The sequence below is a fragment of the Antechinus flavipes genome, chromosome 5, assembly GCF_016432865.1.
Source record: "Antechinus flavipes isolate AdamAnt ecotype Samford, QLD, Australia chromosome 5, AdamAnt_v2, whole genome shotgun sequence".
Classification (NCBI taxonomy): domain Eukaryota; kingdom Metazoa; phylum Chordata; class Mammalia; order Dasyuromorphia; family Dasyuridae; genus Antechinus; species Antechinus flavipes.
This window is the reverse complement of record NC_067402.1, coordinates 280,988,423-281,011,382: the sequence shown is the minus strand read 5'-3', so window position 1 is coordinate 281,011,382 and position 22,960 is coordinate 280,988,423. Positions and strand designations below refer to the sequence as shown.

General features: G+C 48.8%; 1 protein-coding gene across 2 annotated transcripts; it reads right to left on the bottom strand.

Annotated features, from left to right (window-relative positions):
• Window positions 1-2,482: 2,482 nt before the first annotated feature.
• FBXO7 (F-box protein 7) lies at window positions 2,483-22,532 on the bottom strand. 2 transcript variants are annotated; one of them, XM_051961530.1, is made up of 9 exons: window positions 22,256-22,532; window positions 16,806-17,106; window positions 14,218-14,445; window positions 12,757-12,898; window positions 10,596-10,679; window positions 7,350-7,448; window positions 5,218-5,394; window positions 3,837-3,874; window positions 2,483-3,248 (listed from the first exon to the last, which is right to left on the bottom strand). In XM_051961530.1, exons 1-9 carry the CDS (start codon window positions 22,375-22,377, stop codon window positions 2,862-2,864), a joined length of 1,578 nt encoding a protein of 525 aa, XP_051817490.1. In that variant the 5' UTR covers window positions 22,378-22,532; the 3' UTR covers window positions 2,483-2,861. The 2 variants fall into 2 exon arrangements, with proteins under 2 accessions (XP_051817490.1, XP_051817492.1); XM_051961532.1 differs by lacking the exon at window positions 22,256-22,532 and adding an exon at window positions 20,437-20,495.
• Between the last annotated feature and the right edge of the window lie 428 nt (window positions 22,533-22,960).

Below are 22,960 nucleotides of genomic sequence, written 5' to 3'. Positions count from 1 at the left end.
CTAGCTATTTAAGTCAGTTATGTCAGTGAGCAAGGAGGGACTTTTCCGGGGGACAACATTGCCATCGGTTTAGCCAGGGCCTTGATAAAGCTCTCCAAGGTGTTTCTGTCTTTCCTTCTGAATGTTCTAAAGGGAGCTCAGGTTGGGGATAACAAGCTTTTTACAAGGCCACTGCTGGCATTAAGAGTGGTGATGCTGTCCCGATATTCAGATTCTAATACAAGAGCAGCCTTTTGGATATGGGTGAGGAGTAAGATGGGAGAAAACCAAGGCCAACCAGTGCGCTGACAAAGGGCACAATGCATAAAGGGCACAAAGAAGCCCTTGTGCCCTCCCAGAGCAGAACCAGCAAGCAGCGGCGGCGGATGACAGTATGGACACACACGGGTCTTGTTTTCAGACAGCTTCGCACTGGAAGAGGGGGAAGGGTCCAGGGAAGAGCCCAACGTGCTGGAGGAGCCAGCTGGGAAATGTTTCTTTAGGGTCCCCTCGCCTTGACCCTAGCAGCTCACCACCACTGAATGTGTCTATGAAAAGAACAGCAATTTTCTTCAGAGAGCAGCTCCTATCTTTTCACCCAGAAGAGTTCGGAACACCAAGCACTGGGATCTGCAGACTCTTTCTAAACCTTGTTTAAATTGACTTACATTTGCAACCAGCTAGTGTACTCTGCTTTTGTTACCCCGTGAGAAGGGAGACACCAAGGAAACAAGGGAAACTATTCCCCTGACATCCTCCATCTAATTTTCTTATCTGAAGTGATTTCATATGGATTGGAACACACGCTCAAGTCCTATGCTCCTACCGGGAAGATACAGGACAGCAGTGGGTGCCAGCCAGTCTTAGTCTATGGGGCTGCTTAGCAGGAGGAGGAGGAGGACAGCCACTGGGAGAGGGAGGCCTGGAGGCCAGCTGAAGAATGAGGCGTGTTTAGTCTAGACAAGACTCTGAAGGAGGGAGTTGACCACTCCATGGACTGTTATGTAGGGGGTCTCCTGGTCCTGCTGAGTCCCAGCAGAAATGGGTGGAAATTAGAGATGGATTTCCTAATGAGAGCTGTCTAAAAATGAAATGGGATGCCTTGAAATAATGGCTTCTTCCTCCTGGAGAGCTGAAGCTGAGGGTATATGAGCCTTCATCAAGTACAGGATTATTCCTGAACAGGGAAGACTTGACAGGGTGATCCTGTGTGAGAGATCCTGGGATCCCGTCTCATGCAGGTGTGCTCTGCGGGCCTGCTGGCCACACACACCTAACCCATCTTCCCTGCTTCCTCAGGTATCCAAGGGGCATTTAGTATGCAGCCATGAAAACACCGTGAAGGAATTAACCCCTAGCACTTCAATGAACTCTGCACTCTGACCCACGTGAAAGGAACACGGCAGAGTGCGTCTAATCATAAACTCAGGCCACAATGGAGATGTTGGTCTGAGTGACCGTGGGGCTGGAGACACGGTGACTGTCACCGAGGGCCCCCAGCATCACCATCACCTCAAGGACCAGACTTCAAAAACCTACAGTACCAGGACCATCCCCTTTAGTTTGAAACCTTTGCTGCTTGCAATGGTCTCGACATGGTCTTCAGAAATCACGTTACAGTTTGAGAACTGTTTAAGTGACTGGCTCTAAAAAGCATGTTGGTAAATAAAATACAGAACATTTCCTTTCTTTCCTCCTTGAGGGGTGAGCCTCAAAGGAAGAACCCAGTTACCTAAACTGCATTCAAAGCCTATCTGTTTAATCAGATACAATGGAAAGACATGTAACATATAACACCAATCCCCTAGCTACATGTGGAAAAACACTATTGGTCTAGTTTATCCCCTGTAAAGGTCTTTTTAAAAGGCCTTAATTTATAGCAAAAACAGGATACCAACTGTTTCTCTCACCCTTCCCCCCGCCACTGCTCTACACGCAGAAGAAACAAAAGGAGGAAGCCAGCATAGGCAATATCCCAGAGACCCTTTCTAGAGACCCTAACCTTATGCTGATTCAGATTTTCAATGCTGGTCACACTGTGCATATTTCTATGCAGCTGTTTGTGTTTAGCCTTTTCTCTTGTAAGAAAAATAAAAATCTTGAATTTTGTGTCTTTGTGGGCTTAAAAACCACAGGGCATTTCCATGTAACACTTGTTGCCCCTGAGGCAGTTGGGGGTAAGTGAGTTGCCCAGGGTCTCACAGCCAGGACGTGCTAAGTGTCTGAGGCCAGATCAGAACTCAGGTCCTCCTGACTGCGGGGCGGGTGCTCTGTCCACGGCGCCCCCTCGCTGCCTGCACAATTGTTGAAAAGCAGCACATCACCCGTTACACACCAAGGTGTTCAAAGACAGCCAGGAAATTGGTTTTCAGGAACAAATCACTCATCAGCCATTCATCGCACGCACCCCCTAAGAGACAAGATTCCATCCACCTTGCAGGACTCCTCCAGAGCCCAACACCCCGGAGAAGCGTTTCTGCTAGGTAACGAGGCCCAAGCCGGGTTGGGAAGGTCTCCTAAGTATTTATTATACATCCTTCTGTAAGAAAAGTCAGAGCAGACATGTTACTTTGCATGTTAAGCTGTCTATCTGATGCAGCACGTTGTAACTTCGACACCCTGCTGAGAACGGGGAAGAGAGAACGGGGAGCCCCAGCCGCCTCTTCTTCTTGAGTCGCAGCCCTTTCTCAGGGAAGCCTTCGGCAAACCCGGCAGTCCAATTGCACTCTCCGTAGGAAACTTGAGGCAGGTCTAGTCAAAGGGCCCAGGAGTGCACAACCACAATAAAACACTAGGGACACGCAGCCTCAAGGAGATGACATTGTTGGTTTAAGGGAAAAATAAAACAGAACCTAAAGCAAGCTCAAATAAGCTTAAAACCATCATATGAAGGAGAGGCGGATGTCAGTTGGCCGACCACGGCTGGGTCTAAAGGGAAACCGGTCACTGGGGCCCCCTCTCCCTGGTAGGACAGGATTGGGCCCTGGAAATGGGCCCATTGGATCGAAATGGGGTCTGAACGGGGAAAACTGGCCAGGGGCTTCCCCAGGCCCGGGGATGAGTGAATTGATTGGGTCCCCAGCATAAGGAAGCACTGGTCTCTCATCAAATTCACCGCCAATAATCCCTGGGGGATACATGGGGTTGGGAGGAAAGGGACTCGGGTAGAATGGGCCAGGATGGAATGGAGTGGGGTGTGGCGGAGGAGGCAGGAACATGGCGTGCCTCCATCTCAGGGCATCTTTCCTCTGTTTTTGCTTCCTGTAGAGCTGAACAAAGACAGCAGAGTAGAGTGAGGGGTGAGAGACTGATCTGGATTTTTTTCTGAGTATAACTAGTTTTCAAGGTACAGATTCACCTATACTAATTTTTTCTGGGAGAAATCCCCTTCCTCTTTCTCCCTACCCAAGGGAAAGAGCCCTAAGCATGGGTCCAAATGCAGCGTGATCAAATTAACAGCCATTTCTGAAGGGCCCAACTTCCCAAGCAAGGACAGGAGCAGAGTCCGAGAGGCTCACGCTTTAGGGCTGCAGCCCAGAAACTGCCGCGCTCTTTACAGACACACACACACACACACTCACCCCATGTATACGACACCCATGTGTACACACACACACACACACACACTGACAGCAGAGACCAAACCCAGCATGGGTCCCAGGGCTGACTGCATCTCTCCCGTGCCCTTAGGTAAGGCCTTCCAGGCGCCCTAGGAACTGCTCCTCCTGACAAGGGCCCCCCTTTCATCCGGGATCAGCTCATCACCACCAAGCAGCTGAGCCGGCTGACTCGCTAAGCGCTGACCCTTCCTCCCTGCTCTAGACAACAGCCATCAAAGTGTATTGAAAGGCACCTACTTCTTTCCAATCAGTGTCTCGAGGTCTGACAGCGCAATCTACAAAAAGAGACAAATGTCTAAGTTAATGACCACATCACCGCATCGGTCCAAGGGCCAGGGAGGGGCTGTTGCGATCACCCACCAAGCTGACACCTCCTGTTCTCAAGCCCAGGCGGGCCCTGCCTCCAGGACCCAGGACCGAGGAAGGGGCAGAGCTGCATGAGGTCACACGGCCCGGCCCGGCTGGCTCCCTCCTCGGCGAGCTCTCAGGCCTGGGCCCCCCGAGCACGCTTCAGCACTGGCGCCTCCTAAACGAGGCCTTGTGCTCCCCCAGAGGGGCGGCTATCGAGGCCCTTCCCTGGCTCAGGGACGCTCATGAGCTCCTCACACAGGCTCTGTGTCATGGAACGAACGTGGAAGCCGCCCCTGCTGAAAAGCTTCTCTCCCGGAGCGGCGCTCCCGTCCCCTTGTCCCTCAGGCTGTCTCCCAGGGAAGTCTCACTCTCAGAAATGGCCGCATCCCCCACGTCCTGAGGGGAGCAAGGGCTCGGCCCCCTCACCAACTCTGCCCCAGGATACCCTGGGAGTCATTCAGTCTCCCCAGATTGAGGTAAAGGCTGCTGGAACCCTTAGAAAACACTGGGTATTGGGACTGAGCTCAAGGGACCTGAAGAGAAAGACTTCAGGAAAGTATGTGGCAGCAAGTCCAGGAACAAGCCGTTGCCCACGGCTGAAGCTGCCGCCCGGTGCCACTCAATGCTCTCATGGCCCCTCTCTCGTCTCCCCCAGCCCAACCCCCTGGAGCCCAGGGGGCCCAAGCCGTCATTTCAGCAGTGCCAGGACCTCCCTCCAACAGCAACTGAACACAAGCACGGGCAGCGCCACAGCCACAATGGGATAAAGCCCCAGGGCAGCGTGGCCCGCTCACCATCACTTCCAATGCCTCTCAACACTGCCCATGCTGGAAATCTCATCTGGACGAGTTTATATGAGTTGCACTTTAAAAGTACCCAGGGATTCTTAGAGTTAGTGGTGAGGAAGGGTTACATTCTAGGCACAGTGGGGATTTCCTGGACCAGAGAGGAGATTCTATTCCTTCCCTTCTAGGGAATCTGGCTGCAACATTCATTTTAAAAAATGAGCCATATGTGTTTAGGGGAATAGTGGAATTAGGTGAGAAGTGGGAGCTCTCAGGACATCTGCAAAGCAACACAAAGGCCAGACTCTTTCTGGTCTAATTCATGCTATCAGTTACAATCAATTAATTTTAAAACGCTTTGAGGAAAACAACCAAAGGACACCACTAAAAACTCTTGGCAAATCCTACTCAATTAAGACTTCAAATGGAGATGGGGAAAACTAGGTCTCTTTTGTCATTAATTAGAACGCTCTGAAAATCACCTCGAAAATCCCGTAAGTACATAAACCTCCACAGGAGTTGGTCATTTGAAGCAATGAAAAGGTCACGACAAACTGCAGACAGAGACAGGACCGAACGGACGTCTAAGAGCCGGAAAATCCGCAGTTTTAATTCCAATGGAAGAACGATTAAACCGAACACATCGGGCAGGTTTAAAGCTAGAAGAGAGAAGAGAAATGAGTCACTGATGCTGTGGCACTAAGATCTCCCAATGACCCCACCCCCATCCCAGCTGCCCTCCAGAATGGGAATTAAATTATACAATTGCCCCTTCCTAACCCATAGTAAACCTTTCATTCCTGCACATATCTACCCAGAAGGGATCATCTGGCACACACTCAACAAAGCAGTATTAACAGCGGTCAGAGGCCATTACAACATTCCCAAACAGCTAGAAGATAATTCCTTCGAGAGTTTTTAACAAGAGGGCTTCACGTGTCTCCAAACAGACTCACTTTGCAGATGAGTTGCAAAGGCCTTCACTAATGGGAATGGTCTATATAACAGGACTAGCTCCTGTGGAAAACTTAAATTCTCACGGGATTTTAGAGATAATTTTCATAGCATTCTTTTTAATAACAAAGAGAACTCATTCTCCCATTTGAAGTCTTAATTGAGTGTCCAGAATTTTAAACAGTTTTCTTTAGTTGTTTTCCCTAAAGTGTTTTAAAACTGGGTCATCACCAAAAAGATGACTTAGCTTTTGGCCTGTTCTGCAAATGTCCTGAGAAATCCCTCTTTTAGAGTTTCAGATCGGGTGCTCCCTTCGAGGAGCTTCCAAGCCCTTCTAATGAAGGAAACGGAAAGGATGCTGAGGAGCTAAACATCCATCACACTGAACTCTGAAATGGAGCATCAAGGCTTTTTCCCTAGATTTATTTGAGACCAGTACAAGTAAAACCCCTGCTTGGTGTAAACTCTTTAAGAAATATTGCAGGGTTTTTTTGGTTCTAATGATATTTGAACATGCTGCTTACATACACACACACACACACACACACACACACACACACACACACACACACACACACACTGTTATTCACACATATACATGTACTTTAAAAATAGGCCACTTTTTACAATTTGAAGAGATTATAATTCAGAAATGCTGATATAATGAAACAGAATAACAAAAGCAAACCTAAGAGAAGTGAAACTCTTTACACCTTCATGGAAAGGTGAATGTGTGAAAAAAAGAAAGCGTTCTAAGTGAAAGCAAACAGCTGATGATTTCCTCAAGATGAGAAGCAGTCTGAAGGGAGGAAGGAAGGCCGGCCCCAGGGTCAGACCACCCAGCTCTAAGAGCTGTTGCCAACACAGCCAGACTCTCAGTCCGTGGGGAATAACTGGGCCACAAGCCTCTCAAATTCGAGGACTCGGCAATCCCATACTTTCCAGTTTCCAGTACAGTGTCCCACAGTAAAAATGAAAGGAAAAAGAAACCCCCATGGGTCCTTTCCCACCTTTCCGAGGGCCAGGTGCCATGTGGCTTCCCCAGGAATCCTTCCCTGGCCTCTCCTCTGACCTCACGGTCCACTTCTCTACTCCCATCTCGCTCTCAGCCTGGGCCACGAAAGCCTTCTGCCGCCGCTCCCTCCAGTCCTTCCTCCACGAGGCTGACCTTCCTACAGCCCGGGTCTGACCATGTCACTCACATTCACCCGACCTATGGGCCCCCACTAGCTCCAGGAACAAACCAAAAATCCTCTCTGGCTTTTCAAGCCCTCTGGCATCTTCCATTTAGCCCCTCACCGTGCCTCCCGTTCCGCACCCCAGAGACGCTGGCTTCCCCATGGTCCTCCCACACGACACCCGACATCTCCCAACTCCAGACATGTCTCTCCTTTCTCATTTCGCCCTCGGAGCTCCCCTGGCCTCCCTCAGGTCCTCCCTTTCCCAATTCCACTATGCTGACGTCCGAGCCATAGCCCTGTCTGCACGATGTCTCCCCCAGGAGTCTCCTCGGGGCTAAGCCCAGGCCTGGCCCAGAACGGAGACCAGAGAGAGAGGCCCTGGGCGGCCTGGCCTGACCACACGTGGACGCCCCCACACCGGACGACACTGCCCAGTCACTGCTGGCCCCTCACACACAACAGGGCCCGGTGCCGCTCACCTTGCCGAGCAAAAGCCAGAAGGGGATAGACCAGCTGGTCTTTGAAAAGGCGGGACAGCTTCTGCAGGTCTTTGTATTTCCGGGCCACATTTTCCTCAGCTGAAACAAAAGACAAAACACAAAGCTGTGACACCAGTGGCCCGACACTCTGAGAAGCGGCTTCTTAATTCAACGGTTTGAGAGGTCGGCTCTTATTTACAAACCATTAAAGCCCCCATCTGAACAAACACCCATTCCTCCCAGCACAGGAAGGAGGCCTCCCCCAAGCCCAGGACTGGGAGGGCGCAGCAGCCAGGTCCAAAAAGCGAGCCCCGCCACGCCTAAACCCCATGGTGGCGGCAGCGGTGATGGCGGCGATCCACACGCTGCGAGGGGCCAAGAGTTCTTATAGGCACATCATGGGCAAGAATCAGGAACCACATAGGCCACGTTCCTGACGTCACCAACCACTGACACTGAAATCTAATGCAAATAACTTCACGTGTGGTTTCTTAATTGTGGGTAGGGGTAAGGAAAATAGAACCTAGAACTCAAAAATTTTAAAAACAAAAGCAAAAAAAAAAAAATTTCTTTTGAATGTAACTGGATTAAAAATACTAAATAATTAAATCAAACATTAAAAAAATTTGAAAATAACTTAAAATAAATAAATCTAATACAAAAGCATAACATAAAAATCTAGAGGTCATGGTCTCTCATTTAAATGTGAATTCATGGTTTTCTAACATAGCCTGTGGAAGAAAATACTGTCTCACACTTCAAGATGTAGCTGGAGATTTCAAATTGGCCATAAATAATGGCACCATTCACATGGGAAGGACTATGCCAATTAAAGACTTATGAGACTGTTATCAATAATTAATGAATTTGTAGAGCAGTAAAAATCCATTATAAAAAATCTCTTGACCAAAAATAATAGCCTATAAACAGATTTTTAAAAGTCATTTGTCAGAATTAAATGGTTTGCAGTTGAAACAGATTATGAATGACTGCTCCATTATTCACCTTCCCTCTGTTCCCTATCAATACCTATGTCCCTATTTAAAAGTACCCAAATCAGGTATCGGAATGTGACATTCCTTCTGCAACAACGTTCAGTTCGGTCAGTTTAGGCTTGAAATACATTGAAATGATTGGCCTAGCAGTCTAAAAGTCCAGAATTCCCCCTGAGGAAAGTTCATATTTAAATCTGTCCTGCATCATATTTGTTGATGTTTATACAACTTCCACCTGCAATATTTTGGAAGGGAAAATATTATAGACTCAACATTCTCTCATAGAGGCCCTAACCACAACCTGCACAATATCTACATTTCATGGGATATGCCACAGTCTGACAAGACTTTCATATACACAGGCCTTGCCCCTATTTTTATCCCAAGCCAATACTTACAAGAACGTCCCGATCCAATTCCCACCAATTCAAGCAAATTTGTGGCTTTATAAACTCAGCCCCATCGTTAACATTCCATAAGAAATACCATAATTAGCTTAGATGTTTAATGACCAACCCAACCCTAAAGTGTCTCCAGAAGCAGCCCCAAGGGACCCTTTCTAGAAGGTCATGAGGAATGCCACCCTGTAAAATACCACCTCCAGGTGAGGGCCGGACACCACACCCGTCCAGCGCTTGGATGGAGCAGAGTCCACACCAAGTAAATCTCAGCTCCGCTTGTGCTCACGCACTCCTCAGCAGGAGCATCATTCAGGCTTTTCCAAGCATATCAATATAACTACTGGTAAAACTGGTATTCTTGACAGCAAAGGTTTAAATAGATGCAAAAACCATTAAGGCTTTCTTTCCATTGAGGAGCTTTTTTTTTCTAATATCTCCTCTTTGGCTGTTAAAAATGTTCTTATATTGTGTCTTATACTATACAGTTATGTCTTCCACCTCACAGGGGAGACGGGCAGAGCACCCCTGAAAACTGGAAAATCCACCAAAAATGTTTTACTCTTCTCTTTGTACCAGAGAAGTCTGAATTTTTTCCTTTTCTTTTATGAGGTTTTTACAGAACCATACTGTAAAATCTAGGTTAGCATTACACAATATTTTACATGTATTTTATGTATTTCTGAGTCTAAAGTTTTTTGTGTCATCTTGCGTGTGACCCTTTGCTTGTCATCTGCTTAAAACTCCAAGTTCCCATTTTATTTCTGCTGAGTCACAATATATAGCATGAGGAAAATCATGATGTGGAAGGATTAACTGTATACCTATCTATTCAATAAACTCCAGTGATCCCCTACTGCCTCTACAACTGATATAAACTCTCCTACTGACAAACAAAGTCTTCACAACCTGATCCTTCCATATCTCTGTCATATTCTCAGGCAGTCTGGCCTAGCAGATACCCCTCCAACACATGTGCCATCTCCCATACCCACACCTTCACCCTAGCTGGCCCCTGTACCCTGACTGCTGGCCCCCAATGCCTCTACCTCTCACATCATATGTATATTTTAAGACTTAGCTCAAGGAAGTTTAGTGATTCAAGGCAATCCAGTAAACTTTGGATGGAAAATGCTATCTGCATCCAGAGTGACTATGGAAACTGAATATAAATCAATACATGCTATGTTCACTTTTTTTCCTTTTTCTTCTGTTTTCTTTTTCTCATAAATTTTCCTTTTTGTTATGATTTTTCTCTCCCAACATGATTCATAAAGAAAAAGTAGGGGCAGCTAGGTGGCGCAGTGAATAGAGCACCAGCCCTGAAGTCGGGAGGACTTGAATTCAAATCTGGCCTTGACATTTAACCCTTTCTAGCTGTATGACCCTGGGCAAGTCACTTAACCCCAATGGCCTCAGCAAAAATAAACAAAAAAAATAAATAAATATTAGATTATTTAGTGCTCTTAAGGGATAGGGAAATAACTTTTTTTTTTTAATTTAAAGTTTTTATTCACAGAAACCAGATTTTTCAAGTATGGAAGAAAAGAATGACCATGAATAAGGATTCCTTTATCCCTCCTGCACTTCATCAAGGCAACTTGGGATGGAAAAGGGGTGAACAAAGACATATGTGGGGAAGGAGGGAAAGAAGGAATCCCATCATCAAAACCTTTTCATGCTTTTAGAAATCAATCTTTCTCCTCAATCGTTTTCTAAATCTTTTTTTTTTTTTACTAGTTTAGTCATATGTATGATTTTTTCCCCCAAACACCACACTGCTGGGTTACTCCCAACTGCCCAAAGCTTCATCCCAAGATCTGATTTTTAAATGACTCACAAAGCTGAATTACCTTGTTCATGGGGGCAAATAAAAGACTCTGGCAACAGCTGTAATCTTTTCACACTCCTAATCTCATTGTTGATTTTCAATGTAGCTGCAAAATTGGAGAAAAAAAAGTGAGATTATACTAGGTTCATGTCTGCTTTCTTTTTTTGATTAATTCTTCTGTGTCTTTGTCTACACTATATTCTTCTTCTTAAAGGACACAAATTATACACAATGAATTGTTGTAAACCATTAACCTGTTCTTTAACCAATGAGCCATCAAGTTTAAATCAGCCTTCTCATGAAGTGAAGCCCCTGGAAAACACCATGATAAAATATAGTAAGAGTCTTTATATGTAAGCCTAGGAAATATTGCCAACAGCAGCTTGTTAGCAATTGAAACAAATGCAGCAAGGCTAACAGGCTAACGGGAGGGAGGCAGCTCAGCACAATGAAGTCATTATTTCTGACAAGGTCACTAATAACTTGGTTTGTTTTTGACTTAACCTCTGGCAGTGAGTCCCAGAGCCTGCTCCTGAGATGAATGCCACAGTGCTTCCCAGCCCAGGGACCCAAGTGATCAGCAGTCCTGCCCCTGCCCAAGGCCCCGTTCTAGTCACATACACAAAGGGACATTTCATCCCATCCATGAAAAGGCCCACTGATGGGCTCCTGTGCGGGCACACATGGCTGCTTTTCAGAATTCAGAACCAGCCCCGAAATGTCTGCCTCTTGTGAAAGTCTGCTTGGGCCTGAGAAGTCCCAAAGGACAACGGCACAAGTTACAGATGCCCAAATATCAGAAGACAGCTTCACTTCCACCTGGAGCCAATTTCTGTCTTACAAATGGCCTCCAAGACTGCGGTTGAAGAACCTCTCTGAAGACACCAAGTCAAAAACGTCAGCCGGACACTGACCACACGAGGCCTTGAGCCTTTCTCAGTGGCAGTCGCTGAGACTCCGTGTGCCAGGAGGCCTCCTCAAAAGCAGGAGATGCAGGAGCCCAGACCTCGCGGGCCAGGCTGTCGGAACGCTTACTCCTTGGAACCGCGAGACGCCACCAAAGCAATTAGCCAAATTTCAGATGACTGCATGTAATAATTCAAATGGAATTTGCTGATTTCATTCAAAATATCTAGAATTACCTTAGAAGGGACTCGGGAATAAAGGATGAGGAGGTAACGATATATCACTATGGTCCCTTTTATCATCAATCCTTGAATCTAAGAATTCAGGTCTAGACTGGACTATATGGGACCTCTGAGTTCCCATTCAACTCTGAGAATCAGATACTACTGAATTGTTGAATAAGAACTAAACTGTTGTCCAAAGTGTGGCCATTCCAATTTTGGCTGACAAACTGGTCAGTGAAAATTTTTGAGTCCCCAAAATACCAAAATCAAAGGTTAGAGAAAGTTCTCAAAAGGATCAGTGGCCCTTACAACACTGTCCACAGGCCACTAGCGGATATGAAGAGCTGCAGATAGTTGTTGGATTGTACCACAAAATATCAGGGTGGAATTTTTTTAGGTGCCAGAAGTAAGGAAAAAAATCCTAGCCATAAAGAATTCATCTGTTCTGAATGACTTTGCTGCAAAAGAACTTTCCCAACTGCTCTTCCCAGGTATGAGGCCCTGATCTAGTGATACTCTTACTACCAAACTGAAGAAGTAGTAAATGGACAGGATCTTACCTAGCTCAGCGTGACCCCCCATGACGGGAGATAAGCACACACCTGAGCCTCCAGCCTTGCTCCTTTGCCATATCATACCTACTGAGCTCTCTCCTCTAAGATTATCCCACACACACAATCAAGCTCCTTTCCTCTCCAGAAAGAGGAAAAGGCCTTTGTCTAGCAATACTGAGAGGCTAAGTCACCCCCCAGAGAGAGGCTCCACCCCAGGGTGCTGTCTCGGGTAATCGTGCTCCTTGGACTCACCCACAGCACCACATCTCCCGGTCGGTCTGATCCTGCCCACACGAGCCACAGCAAAAGTGACAAAAGTGAAGATGATTTACACTTCTGGAGTGTTTAAGAATCAAAAGTGCTTTGCATTTTGCAGACGAGGAAACCAAGGCCGAGGGGAGCAAAGGGACTGAATGGTGCCGGCCTAACAGAAATGGCACGTCTGGCCAGGTGGGCGAGCCCGTTACAGAGCAACCCCAGGCGGAAGCCAACCATTTACCATTTATGACGACAAGACTCCCCAGAGGCACACACGTGAGAGCAGCGGTGCCGTCTTCGCAGAGAGGATGCGTGTACTGCAACTTATAGACGCCTCCCGAGCGCCACTTCTCGGGCATGGACACGGCTTTCGCTTCCGTCCCCTGGGCGCAAAAAGAAGGATCACATACACAGAGGCGAAAGGTTACAGACAAGCCAATGAACATCTCCAGAAGCTCAGAGAGTCTCAAGAATAACCCCATTAGTCCCATTTTCTCCCATCCCAAATCAGGTCATCTGTTTTGTAAAAGCAGAGGGGGAAAAACCAAAGATTTTTTAAAAATTTGCTTCAAATGCTCATGAGTCAATAGAACAAAACCTCCTTCTATATTCCAATGACACTTGATTATCCTGTTACCGGTGAGAGAAACAGCATAAGAAATAAGAACACTATGGAAAAAAAGGTTACCAAATGATGTCCGGCAGGATCAGCAACCCAAAGCGCCGATCCCAAACCTTTGTTTTTCCCCAGCCACATGTGCAGCTACAGGACTGAGGGCCAAGAAGGCCCTCGGACAAATGGGCTTGAAAAGAGGCCCAACGAGGGGAAGAGTTCCCCGTGGGGAGCAGGGGGCTGCAGCAGATCGCACCTCCTAAGCCCGTGGCTCCCCCTAGCCTGGGCAAGTCTCTGCCATACAACTGCTGTCAGTGGGACCCCAGCTTTTACTAGGGACCTGCTCCTGCAAGCCGACAACTGGGCTGCCCTGGACCCTGGGACTGTGGGGAACAGATGCATCCAGGGTGGCTCCTCCTGCAGCGAGTTGCCCCTCGCTGGTTCTTGCCCAGAATCAGGCAGAGCCACCTGAGAGAGCCACGTATGAGGGAGGGGTGGCAAAGAGACAGCCGAGGAAGAGTGGAAGGGAAGGAAGCATGTGGAGGAAAGGAGGAAAGATAACTTCTGGGTATCTAAAGCCAAGGAGTCTCACTGGCCCCTCCCGGGGCCCAGAGGGACCGGCTCCCTTCCTGTGCTGGGCACAAAGCCCCTCGGGCCCAGCGGGGGGGAAGAGGGGGACAACCCAGCTGAGTCTTCTCGACACAGAGAAAGGACCGGTGGGCAGGGGGGCCTCCTGCCCTCCCTGCCACTGGTTCCAGCGTCCTTCCTGAAGAGGAGCAGCTCTGCCCCCGCTCCCAAACTTCCCAGTCCCCTTAGTGAGCACACACACACACACACACACACACACCACCAGGGCAATGATCACAGCCCCTTGCTAACACTTCCATGGCACCCAGGGCCCAGATACCCTGGCTAGGACACAGTCTGACCTCTCACTTTCCTGGTCACTTCACAGACCACACAGCGCCAGGAGACAAGATAAAAGGTCGTTTTTAAAGAGCCATTAAGTGAGACTGGTGGAGGGGCAGGACTTCCACACCGCATCGGGGTCAGGGTCCGGGGCCCAGCCAGCCCCAGCCCAGGACTTACCAAAGGGGTGTAGCCAGACTCCAGCATCAGCAGATGCACCAGGACAATGAGGGCATCGTTGGCACTACCGCACTCGGCCGAGTGGTACAGCGTCTCCAGGGAATGTGGCACTTGCCCATCCACAGCTTCACTGCACAGCATTGGCTCCGTGGGATAGGACCCCGGACCCTCCTCCATATCCACATCCTCCCGAATTAACCCAGAATCAAAATCTAGATGGGATCCCGGCTGAAAGAGAGAAGAACACACCCTGCAATGAACACGGCCCTGTGCACGGTCCCACACTGGGCTCCAGGCCTGGCACAGAGACCCACGGGGGAGGGGCCGAAGCCTGGAGACTAACACTGGCCATCCCACCCGCTCGGCGCCTCCGAGAGCACTTTCAAAGACTCTCAGAGAGCCAAGGGAGATCCCCGGTTCCTTGTCGAGCTCAGGCTGTGAGATTTTCTTCCTCTCCTAATAAATGCTCCCTGACCGACCCCTGCCTCCCGGCCAGCCTCAGTGCTCCCCTCTAGGACCACACCCTTTCCCTTGCCAAGGTGCACCCTTTGTGTGCCCCTTGAGTCCCACCCCGTCCTACTACCCCATCTCTCACCTTGCCACCCTTCATACTACCGCCCTGTGAATCTCTACTTTCTTAGAGAAAAGCATGGCCTGTTTCCTCTCCCATTCCCATGTTTCCCTTGCAATTCCCTTCAGCTCCGTCCTCTGCCCCGACCAGACCAGAATCTAACCCACACAGGAGGAGGCAAGGTCTGGACATGCCAAAGGTCACGGACACAGGGAAGGGGTCAACAGAGGCTCCTGACAGGCAGCCGGCGAGCACTCTACACCAAGCCAAGCCGCCCGCTTGTTTCCAACGTCCTCATTCCCTATTTGGATGAAGGCATAGCTGGAGTGCTTCTCAGATAAGCAGAAATGATGGGGCTTGTTGTGTGAGACCAAATTAGAATCAACAGTACCTGGATGCGCTGAGATGTTGGGCTAAAGCTAAGGATCTAAGAGAAATGAATGTGATGCTGTGTTCCCAAAAAGGACAAGCACAGGAGTGGGGAGGGCCTCTGGGTCTTAGTGCACTACCGGTTCAATCAGGAGCCAGCTGATGGAAGCCAACGGTGGGAGAACACGGGCGGGAAGGGGAGACCTTCCTGGGGCAGCCTCGGCTGTGCCCGGTTCTAAGCTCTGCCTTTGAGAAGGGGCAGCTACGCCAGAAGGAGGGGGGGGTAGGCGCCCTGCTCAATCAGGCCACGTACTGGCCGGCTTCACATAGGGGATCACCTGACCCCCCCTTACTGATCCTTCTGAACACTGTCTGCTGTCTACAGGCAAGGAGGGGAGGGGAAGGCCCCTCTGGGACGGTCCAAGTCCAGGATCACGCTGCAGGAAAAGCAGAGCTCTCCGGTGCTGAGGCCGCAGGGCACCGGGCCAAGCATTAGGCAAAGGCCCGGCCCCCAGGGCGTACACCTTCTCCTGAGCTAAGAGAACAGCCACGAGGTTCAGTGAACACCAGGGAATGAGGGTGGAGAAAGCGTCCCGGGGGGCCAGGAGAAGCTTCATACCAGAAGAGGCCCCTGGCCAGTCACCAGAGTAGCCAAACTCCAAGGAGGAGGAGAGGAGGGGAGCAGCCCAATCTGGGAAACAGCAAGGAGACGGCTTTGGCTACACCGGAGAGCGTGTAAAGGAGAGAATACAAGGAGGTCTGAAAAGGAAGTCGGGCCCGGTGGGAAAGTTATGCGTTTGACCCTAAAGAGCGCAGGGAGAGAACAGATTTTTGGGAAAGAAGACAATAGTGGCAATTGTATGGAAGAAGGGTTAGCTCTCTAGAAGAGAGAGGCTGATGGCGTAGGAAGCCTTCTCGTTTGGAAGGTGACCCCAACAGCCCAAGCAGGTCAGCAGCCATGCAGGTAAGGAGGAAGGGGCAGGCGCCAAAGCCACAGGAGGGAAGAACCGACACGAGAAGGCCAATGGAAGGGGGCGAAGCCCAGGCTGCAGAGCTGCAGGACCACAAGGAGAGCGGCGGCCGCCAGGCACAGGAAGGTGGAGAAGGGGGGAGAGCAGGGGGAGGAGCCGCAGGGGGCACGTCCGGGCGGAGCGCCCGGCAGAGGTCGGGGAGAGATGAGGGCTGAGCCCCCGTGTACCCCGACAGGCCCAGAGCGGGCCTCCAGGAACCTCTGAGGTGAGGATCCAGCAAGGGATGAGCAGCCAAAGGCCGACAAAACTGGTGGAGAACGGGGCCAGGAGGGAGGCTCTAAGAAGAGAAGGGCCGGGGAGAACGGGACCAGAAATGGGAAACGCAGACAAGGGAGATGTCCAAGTACGAGCATCCCATCTGGATGGCATACTTAGAACGAGGGTTTAAGGGAACAGTCTGAGCTAGACGGGCAGACGGCCAAGGGAACCACTGTCCGTAACAAATGAGGACGGAGGGTGAGGGGCCGAGAGCTGATCCCCGGGAAGCACGAGCCCCGGGGCGGTCTCTGACCAGCCAGCCCCTCCACGGCTGAGGCTTCACAACGAGCAGCTGCTGAGCTCGGCTCGGATGCCGATCGAGGGCCAAGCCGCCTCCTTGGGTGCTTCCTGGGCCTTACCACGTTCTCTGCCCTCGGGTCACCAGGCTGGCCCGCCTGAGAAAGGCTGGGATCGCTGGGCTCTCCTTCGCCTTGCCGGCTGGACTGACTCTCGCTGGTGGCCAAGGAGGAATGACTGGGATTACTCTGGGAGGAGGGATGGGCTGCCTCTGAAGACAGTGCTCTGGAAGATTCTTCAACAGCCTCCTCAAGAATCAAGCAGATTAAGTCCCCAGAAACAACTCCATAGGAAGCCAAGGTCTTCTCATCTTCGGTGAGGGCATCCTTGCTGTTCAGTGTCACTGCAAACTGGGTTTCAGAACTGCCAAAACAAAATGGATACGGACGGTTAAGGCCAGAGCTTTAATTATGCATCAGAATCACAACAAACGTGTGGCGTGACCACCAGCGGGCAAGCGAACAAAAACCGACCCCGAGACCAGGAGCTGCCAAAAGCCTGGCTCGCATCCCTAAGGACTGCAGTCCTAGTTTTACCATGTCCTGATCCTGTCACGGACAACCTTCAGAAAGTTCATGGCATCAGTGACATCACAACATTAGCAAAATGGGGCCACGGGTTTGATCGGCAGCTTTGTTTCCTCCGGCCCCAGGAAAGAATGCATCTCTAACCTGGGCAGACGTTATTTGCAGGTGCACGCCATTAATCACCAAAAGGGCTTAGGGAGAACGTGCACATGTTGAGTATTCATCATCCCTGCCAGACAAATAACTCCAGATATGTGCCCTGCTGATGGTGAGTCAGGAGAAAACCAGGCGGCCAAGAGCCCACTGTGGGCCCGAGAACCTGCTCTGTGAGAGGCTAGCAATCCCAATCACAGCTCCATCACGCATGACAAGACCTTGGGAAGACACCACCAACACTGTTGTGAAGAATAACTTTTAAAAGCAATTTGTTAAGGTGACAGGAAAAGATAATGATAAATGTTGGAGGGGATGTAGGGGAACTGGAACACTAATACATTGTTGGTGGAACTGTGAACTATCCTGCCATTCTGAAGAGCAATTTGGAACTAAGACCAAAGGGCTATCAGACTGTGCATACCCTTTGATCCAGAAGTGTTTCTACTGGATCCTGCATCCCAAGGAGATCATAAAAAGGGAAAAAGGGGTACCCATATGTGCAAAAACATTTGTAGTGGCTCTTTCAGTGGTAGCAAAGAATTGGAAAATGAATAGATGCCCATCACTTGGGAAATGGCTGAATAAATTTATGGTATATGAAGGTAATGGAATATTATTATTGTTCTATAGAAAATGATGAACAAGCTGATTATAGAGAGACCTGGAAAGATTTACACAAACTGATGGGGAGTGAAACAAGCAAAATCAAGAACACACCGCGCACAATAACAGCAAGAATGTGTGATGATCAACTATGAAAGACTTGGTTGTTCTCAGTGATCCAAAGCAATCCCAATACACTTTGGATAGAAAACATTATCTGTATCCCAAAAGACAACTATGGAGACCAAATGTAAATCAATACATGCTACGTTCACTTCTCTTTTCTGTTTTCTTTTTTCTTCTCATGGTTTTTCCCTTTTGTTCTGATTTTTCTCTCCTATCATGAGTCATAAAGAAATGTGTATTTAAAAAATTAACATACACATGTAACCAGAAAAAAATAAAACAATAAATAAAAAGAATTTTAACAAACCCCAATGGGCAAACTCATGATGCCTTCTGATGATGAGGCAACCAATTTCTATGAGAGTTAACTGGTGATTTAAAAACTACCTTGTCAGATTCTGTGGAAATCATTTTCCCTCTTCATAGAGCTTCATTTCCCAAAATGCTAAAGAAAATTAGCTTTTGATCTCTCTTATTTAAATATCTTTATATCTCATCATCAGTTACAGGATGCTAAGTTGTATAGCTAGTGATACAGAAATTTTAGAATGGAATTAAATGGTTGGAAATTACTCTTGGTTGTCAGAAAACAAGTGACTATGCTTCTATCTGCAAAATGCTTCTGTAAACAAAATGCAGAAAACCTGCCAGCTGCTCAAATAATGATGGTGCCAACTTTGGCATAAATAGGAAAAACAACTCCAAAAGAACCAACAGTCCAATGGATGCCTTTGGATGACTTGTCTCCTTTTGTTCACTGGAAAATATCAAAGTAGAACAGTACCTACTACAGTGAAGTACTGTTAGCAATAAACAACTCTTTGCCAAATATAAATTATACTCCTCTCCCACCTCCTTTTAGAGTAAAGCTTTATTCATTTTCAGTTCAACAAACATTTTTATGTTCTACCCTCAAAGAGCTTACTTTTTATAGTGCAGAAGGGGAACTCATATGGATAAATGTTAAGGTAATTTTAAAGAGAGGGAAAGCACTACCTATTGGAGGAGGGAAAGAGTTTTTGGTTGTTGGAAATCTGGGGGCAGGGAAATTATTAGAACTGTGTTTACTAAAAACAAAAACAGATATTTAAGCTGGACAAGAGGCCTGATTTGGGGAGTGGGAAGTTCTAATATATCCTAAAGGCTTTTAAAGGAACATAATCTTTGCAGGGATTGGTGAGGAAGAATATGGGAGAAAAGGGGACTTTTGACTGTGTTCCAAGTCACATATTTTTTTCAATGTATAGATGACTGATTTTACTAACTGTTTTCTTCTTCCTCTTTTTGTTATAAGAGAAGGCTTTCCAAGAAAGAATTGGGAGAGAGACACAAGAGGAAATCTAAGCCATGAAAAAAATATATCAATAAAAGTCTAATTTTACACAATAGATGGAAATCTAACTATTCAGACTTGCTCCAACATAGAACCACATACAACCACAGGATTCTGGCTCTGAAACTAAAAAGGAGGCTGTTTAGAGAGGCAACACTGGACAACTAGTCCAGCCCTCTGTCCCCAAGTCTACATCCTTCAACTGCACCACCCTGTCCCCATCATTATCAGCAGCACCAGAGATCCTGGCACTCATTGAAAGAGCCCTAATTTGCCTCCTACATTTCAGATGCTTTAAAAAGAAAAACAGAATACACAAACTAGCCTTTTTTATCTGTATTCCATTCAATTATTAAAGGGAAAAAATATGTTAAAGTATCTTTTCTTTCACAAGCAGTTTTTTTCCCTCACTGATTTAACAATAAAAAAAGAACAGAAAAGTGAAAGTAACTAGTTTGTTTATAAGTCAGGCTGTGAAACCGAATATGGTACTTTCAGAAGGGCCCTGCCCAGCTTCTTAACAAGAGAGTCTAAATATGAAAGCATCTGGGGGTACTGATAGTGATAACCAAAAAGAAAAAAAATAAACCACTAAAAGGTTAATCATCACTTTATGTCCTTTTTCAAAATATTTAAAGGCATCATTTGCACTCAACACATTAGGTCTGTGTGCATGTGCCAGAACATTTCCCTAGTTTCTCTTTTGAAATATCATTACCTGGATCCAACAAATTAAAACTATGACAAGTTCATCACTTTAGTATCATTTTACTGGAGTCCCCAGAAATTATTGGATAGACTATACTCAAAAAAAGGGGGGAGGGCAGTATTTATGAAGTTAACAAAAAGGTTTTCTTTAGTTTGTGTTAAAAAAAAAAAAAAAACACCTCAGAATAGAAAGGTTACCACTTTTTTCTTGATTCAAATTTAAAGGAAAGGGATACTGACCCTTGCTCTGCTTCTGGGGCAATGATCACCAGCCTCATCTGCATTCCTCACCTCAAAATTGGAGCCTCGACCCAAGCAAAAGGATCCCAGTAGTTTCCAAGTCCCTGAAAGAAACAGCCCCTAAACCAGGAAACTAGCAGAATCTGAAACATTAATTACTGGGCATCCTTCAGGCTCTGAGTTTCCTTTCTATAATACCACCAAGAACTAGATGAATTTCTACTGGTAACAAATCCTGAACAGCTCAACCTGCACAGTAATACACACCATTAAGCCTCAGCATATTTATGGCTTCAGGAAAAGCGAGATGACAGAATCTGAACTTCTTTGGAGAAAGCAATACACTCTGGTGTGCAATACAAGTAGCATACGCTCATGCAGGTGTGCAACATACCCAGCCACAAAACACAGGGAAGCCATTCGGTTGTGCAAAAAGCCCCATACTCAAAACTGAGGACCTACGTTTGGATGTGCACAAGCACTCAGGTGCAAAGCTGCAGACACACCCACATGGGCAGTCATTAGCAAACACTCAAGCGTGCAAACATCCATGAGAACTGGGCCGCCTACACACGTTGGGGTGCATTGGGCTGCAGACACACTGGATACAAAGTCACTAGCAAACACTCAAATGTGCAAACATGAGAACTGGGCCGCCTACACACGTTGGGGTGCACTGGGCTGCAGACACACTAGACACAAAGTAACTAGCAAACACTCAAATGTGCAAACATGAGAACTGGGCCGCCTACACACGTTGGGATGAATTGGGCTGCAGGCACACCGGGCACAAAGTCACTAGCAAACACTCAAGTGTGCAAACATCCATGAGAACTGGAGCGCCTACACACGGTGGGGTGCATTGGGCTGCAGACACACTGGGCACAAAGTAACTAGCAAACACTCAAGTGTGCAAACATGAGAACTGGGCCGCCTACACAAGTCGGGGTGCACAGGGCTGCAGACACACCGGACACAAAGTAACTAGCAAACACTCAAGTGTGCAAACATGAGAATTGGAGCGCCTACACAAGTCGGGGTGCATTGGGCTGCAGACACACCGGGCACAAAGTCACTAGCAAACACTCAAGTGTGCAAACATGAGAACTGGGCCGCCTACACACGTTGGGGTGCACTGGGCTGCAGACACATCGGACACAAAGTAACTAGCAAACACTCAAGCGTGCAAACATGAGAATGGGAGCGCCTACACAAGTCGGGGTGCATTGGGCTGCAGACACACCGGGCACAAAGTCACTAGCAAATACTCAAATGTGCAAACATGAGAACTGGGCCGCCTACACACGTTGGGGTGCATTGGGCTGCAGACACACTGGACACAAAGTAGCAAACACTCAAGTGTGCAAACATCCATGAGAACTGGAGTGCCTACACACGTCGGGGTGCACAGGGCTGCAGACACACTGGACACAAAGTAACTAGCAAACACTCAAGTGTGCAAACATGAGAATTGGAGCGCCTACACACGTCGGGGTGCACAGGGCTGCACACATCCACGTGGGCACAAAGTCACTAGCAAACACTCAAGTGTGCAAAAGACCAGGGAGGCAAATCCCCGGTACACGCTCAGGGTAGCACTCGGTGCGGAAAGCCAAGCTGCACGCGCCCACCCACGCTCCCTCGGCAGTTCCCAGGATGCCCCCGATCCCGTCCCGTTTGGTCCGCAGCCGCGAGCACCCCCACGCATGCGCCCCTTCCTCTCCCTCGCCCTGCCCCCGGCCCCCGCAAGAGCATCCCCACGCATGCGCTTCTTCCCTCGCGGCTTCCCTCCCCTCTTCGGCGGTGGCAGCAGCAGCACCTGTAGCCCCAGGCGGGGAGCAGGGCCTGGCGCAGGTGCGCGCGCAACTCCCCGAGCGTCGGTTCCTCGGCCGGCAGCTCCAGCGGCGCCGTCCGCTTCCGGACGCGGACCCGCAGCTTCATGGCGCCGGGGCCCTTTCTCGCTCTTCGGGCCGCTGCGGTGCCGGGACAGGGATAAGGACCGGAAAGCCGCTGCCGCCGTCTCCTCCTCCTCCTCAGCCGCCTCGTCAGCCGCCCGCCTCGGTCCGGGGCACGGGAGCTCCGCCCCGCCCCCGCCCCCTCCCATGAGGGCGCCCCCTGCTGTCGGGCCGCCGACCCCGGGCGCCTGGGGGAGTGGCGGGGCCGCTGCGGCCGCGGCCCCGAGAGCGCGCGCGCGCAGCAGAGCGACGTCGCCGGGCTGCGTGCGCGTTCCCGAGAGCAGGCGGGAGGAAGCGAGCCGCTCCGAAGGGCACTGCGCAAGCGCGAACCATCCCCTGCGAGTTCCTGCTGATACAGTTGCCCGGAGTCCCGAGCGGCGACTCGAGGACGGGCTCCGTCTTTACCTCTTTTTGCACTCCCAGGATTACGTGCCATTGTCCAGCCTGCAGGAGGCGCTTAATAACTGCTAATAGAATAAAGCACTTCGATCCAAATCCCACTTTGACTCCAGAAGCTTCTAGATGGCTTCGAAGAGCCAAGTTCAAATCCAGCCTCACATCTCTAGATA

What these genes read in the sequence shown, in the direction of transcription:
- FBXO7 (XM_051961530.1), bottom strand. Translation starts at nt 22,377, where the DNA reads ATGAAGCTGCGGGTCCGCGTCCGGAAGCGGACGGCGCCGCTGGAGCTG. An exon ending in CTCCCCGCCTGGGGCTACAG is followed by an intron (nt 17,107 to 22,255) that starts GTGCTGCTGCTG and finishes TTGTTTTGGCAG; the next exon opens with TTCTGAAACCCAGTTTGCAG. An exon ending in GTACTTACGGGATTTTCGAG is followed by an intron (nt 3,875 to 5,217) that starts GTGATTTTCAGA and finishes CTCTTTTTGTAG; the next exon opens with ATTGCGCTGTCAGACCTCGA.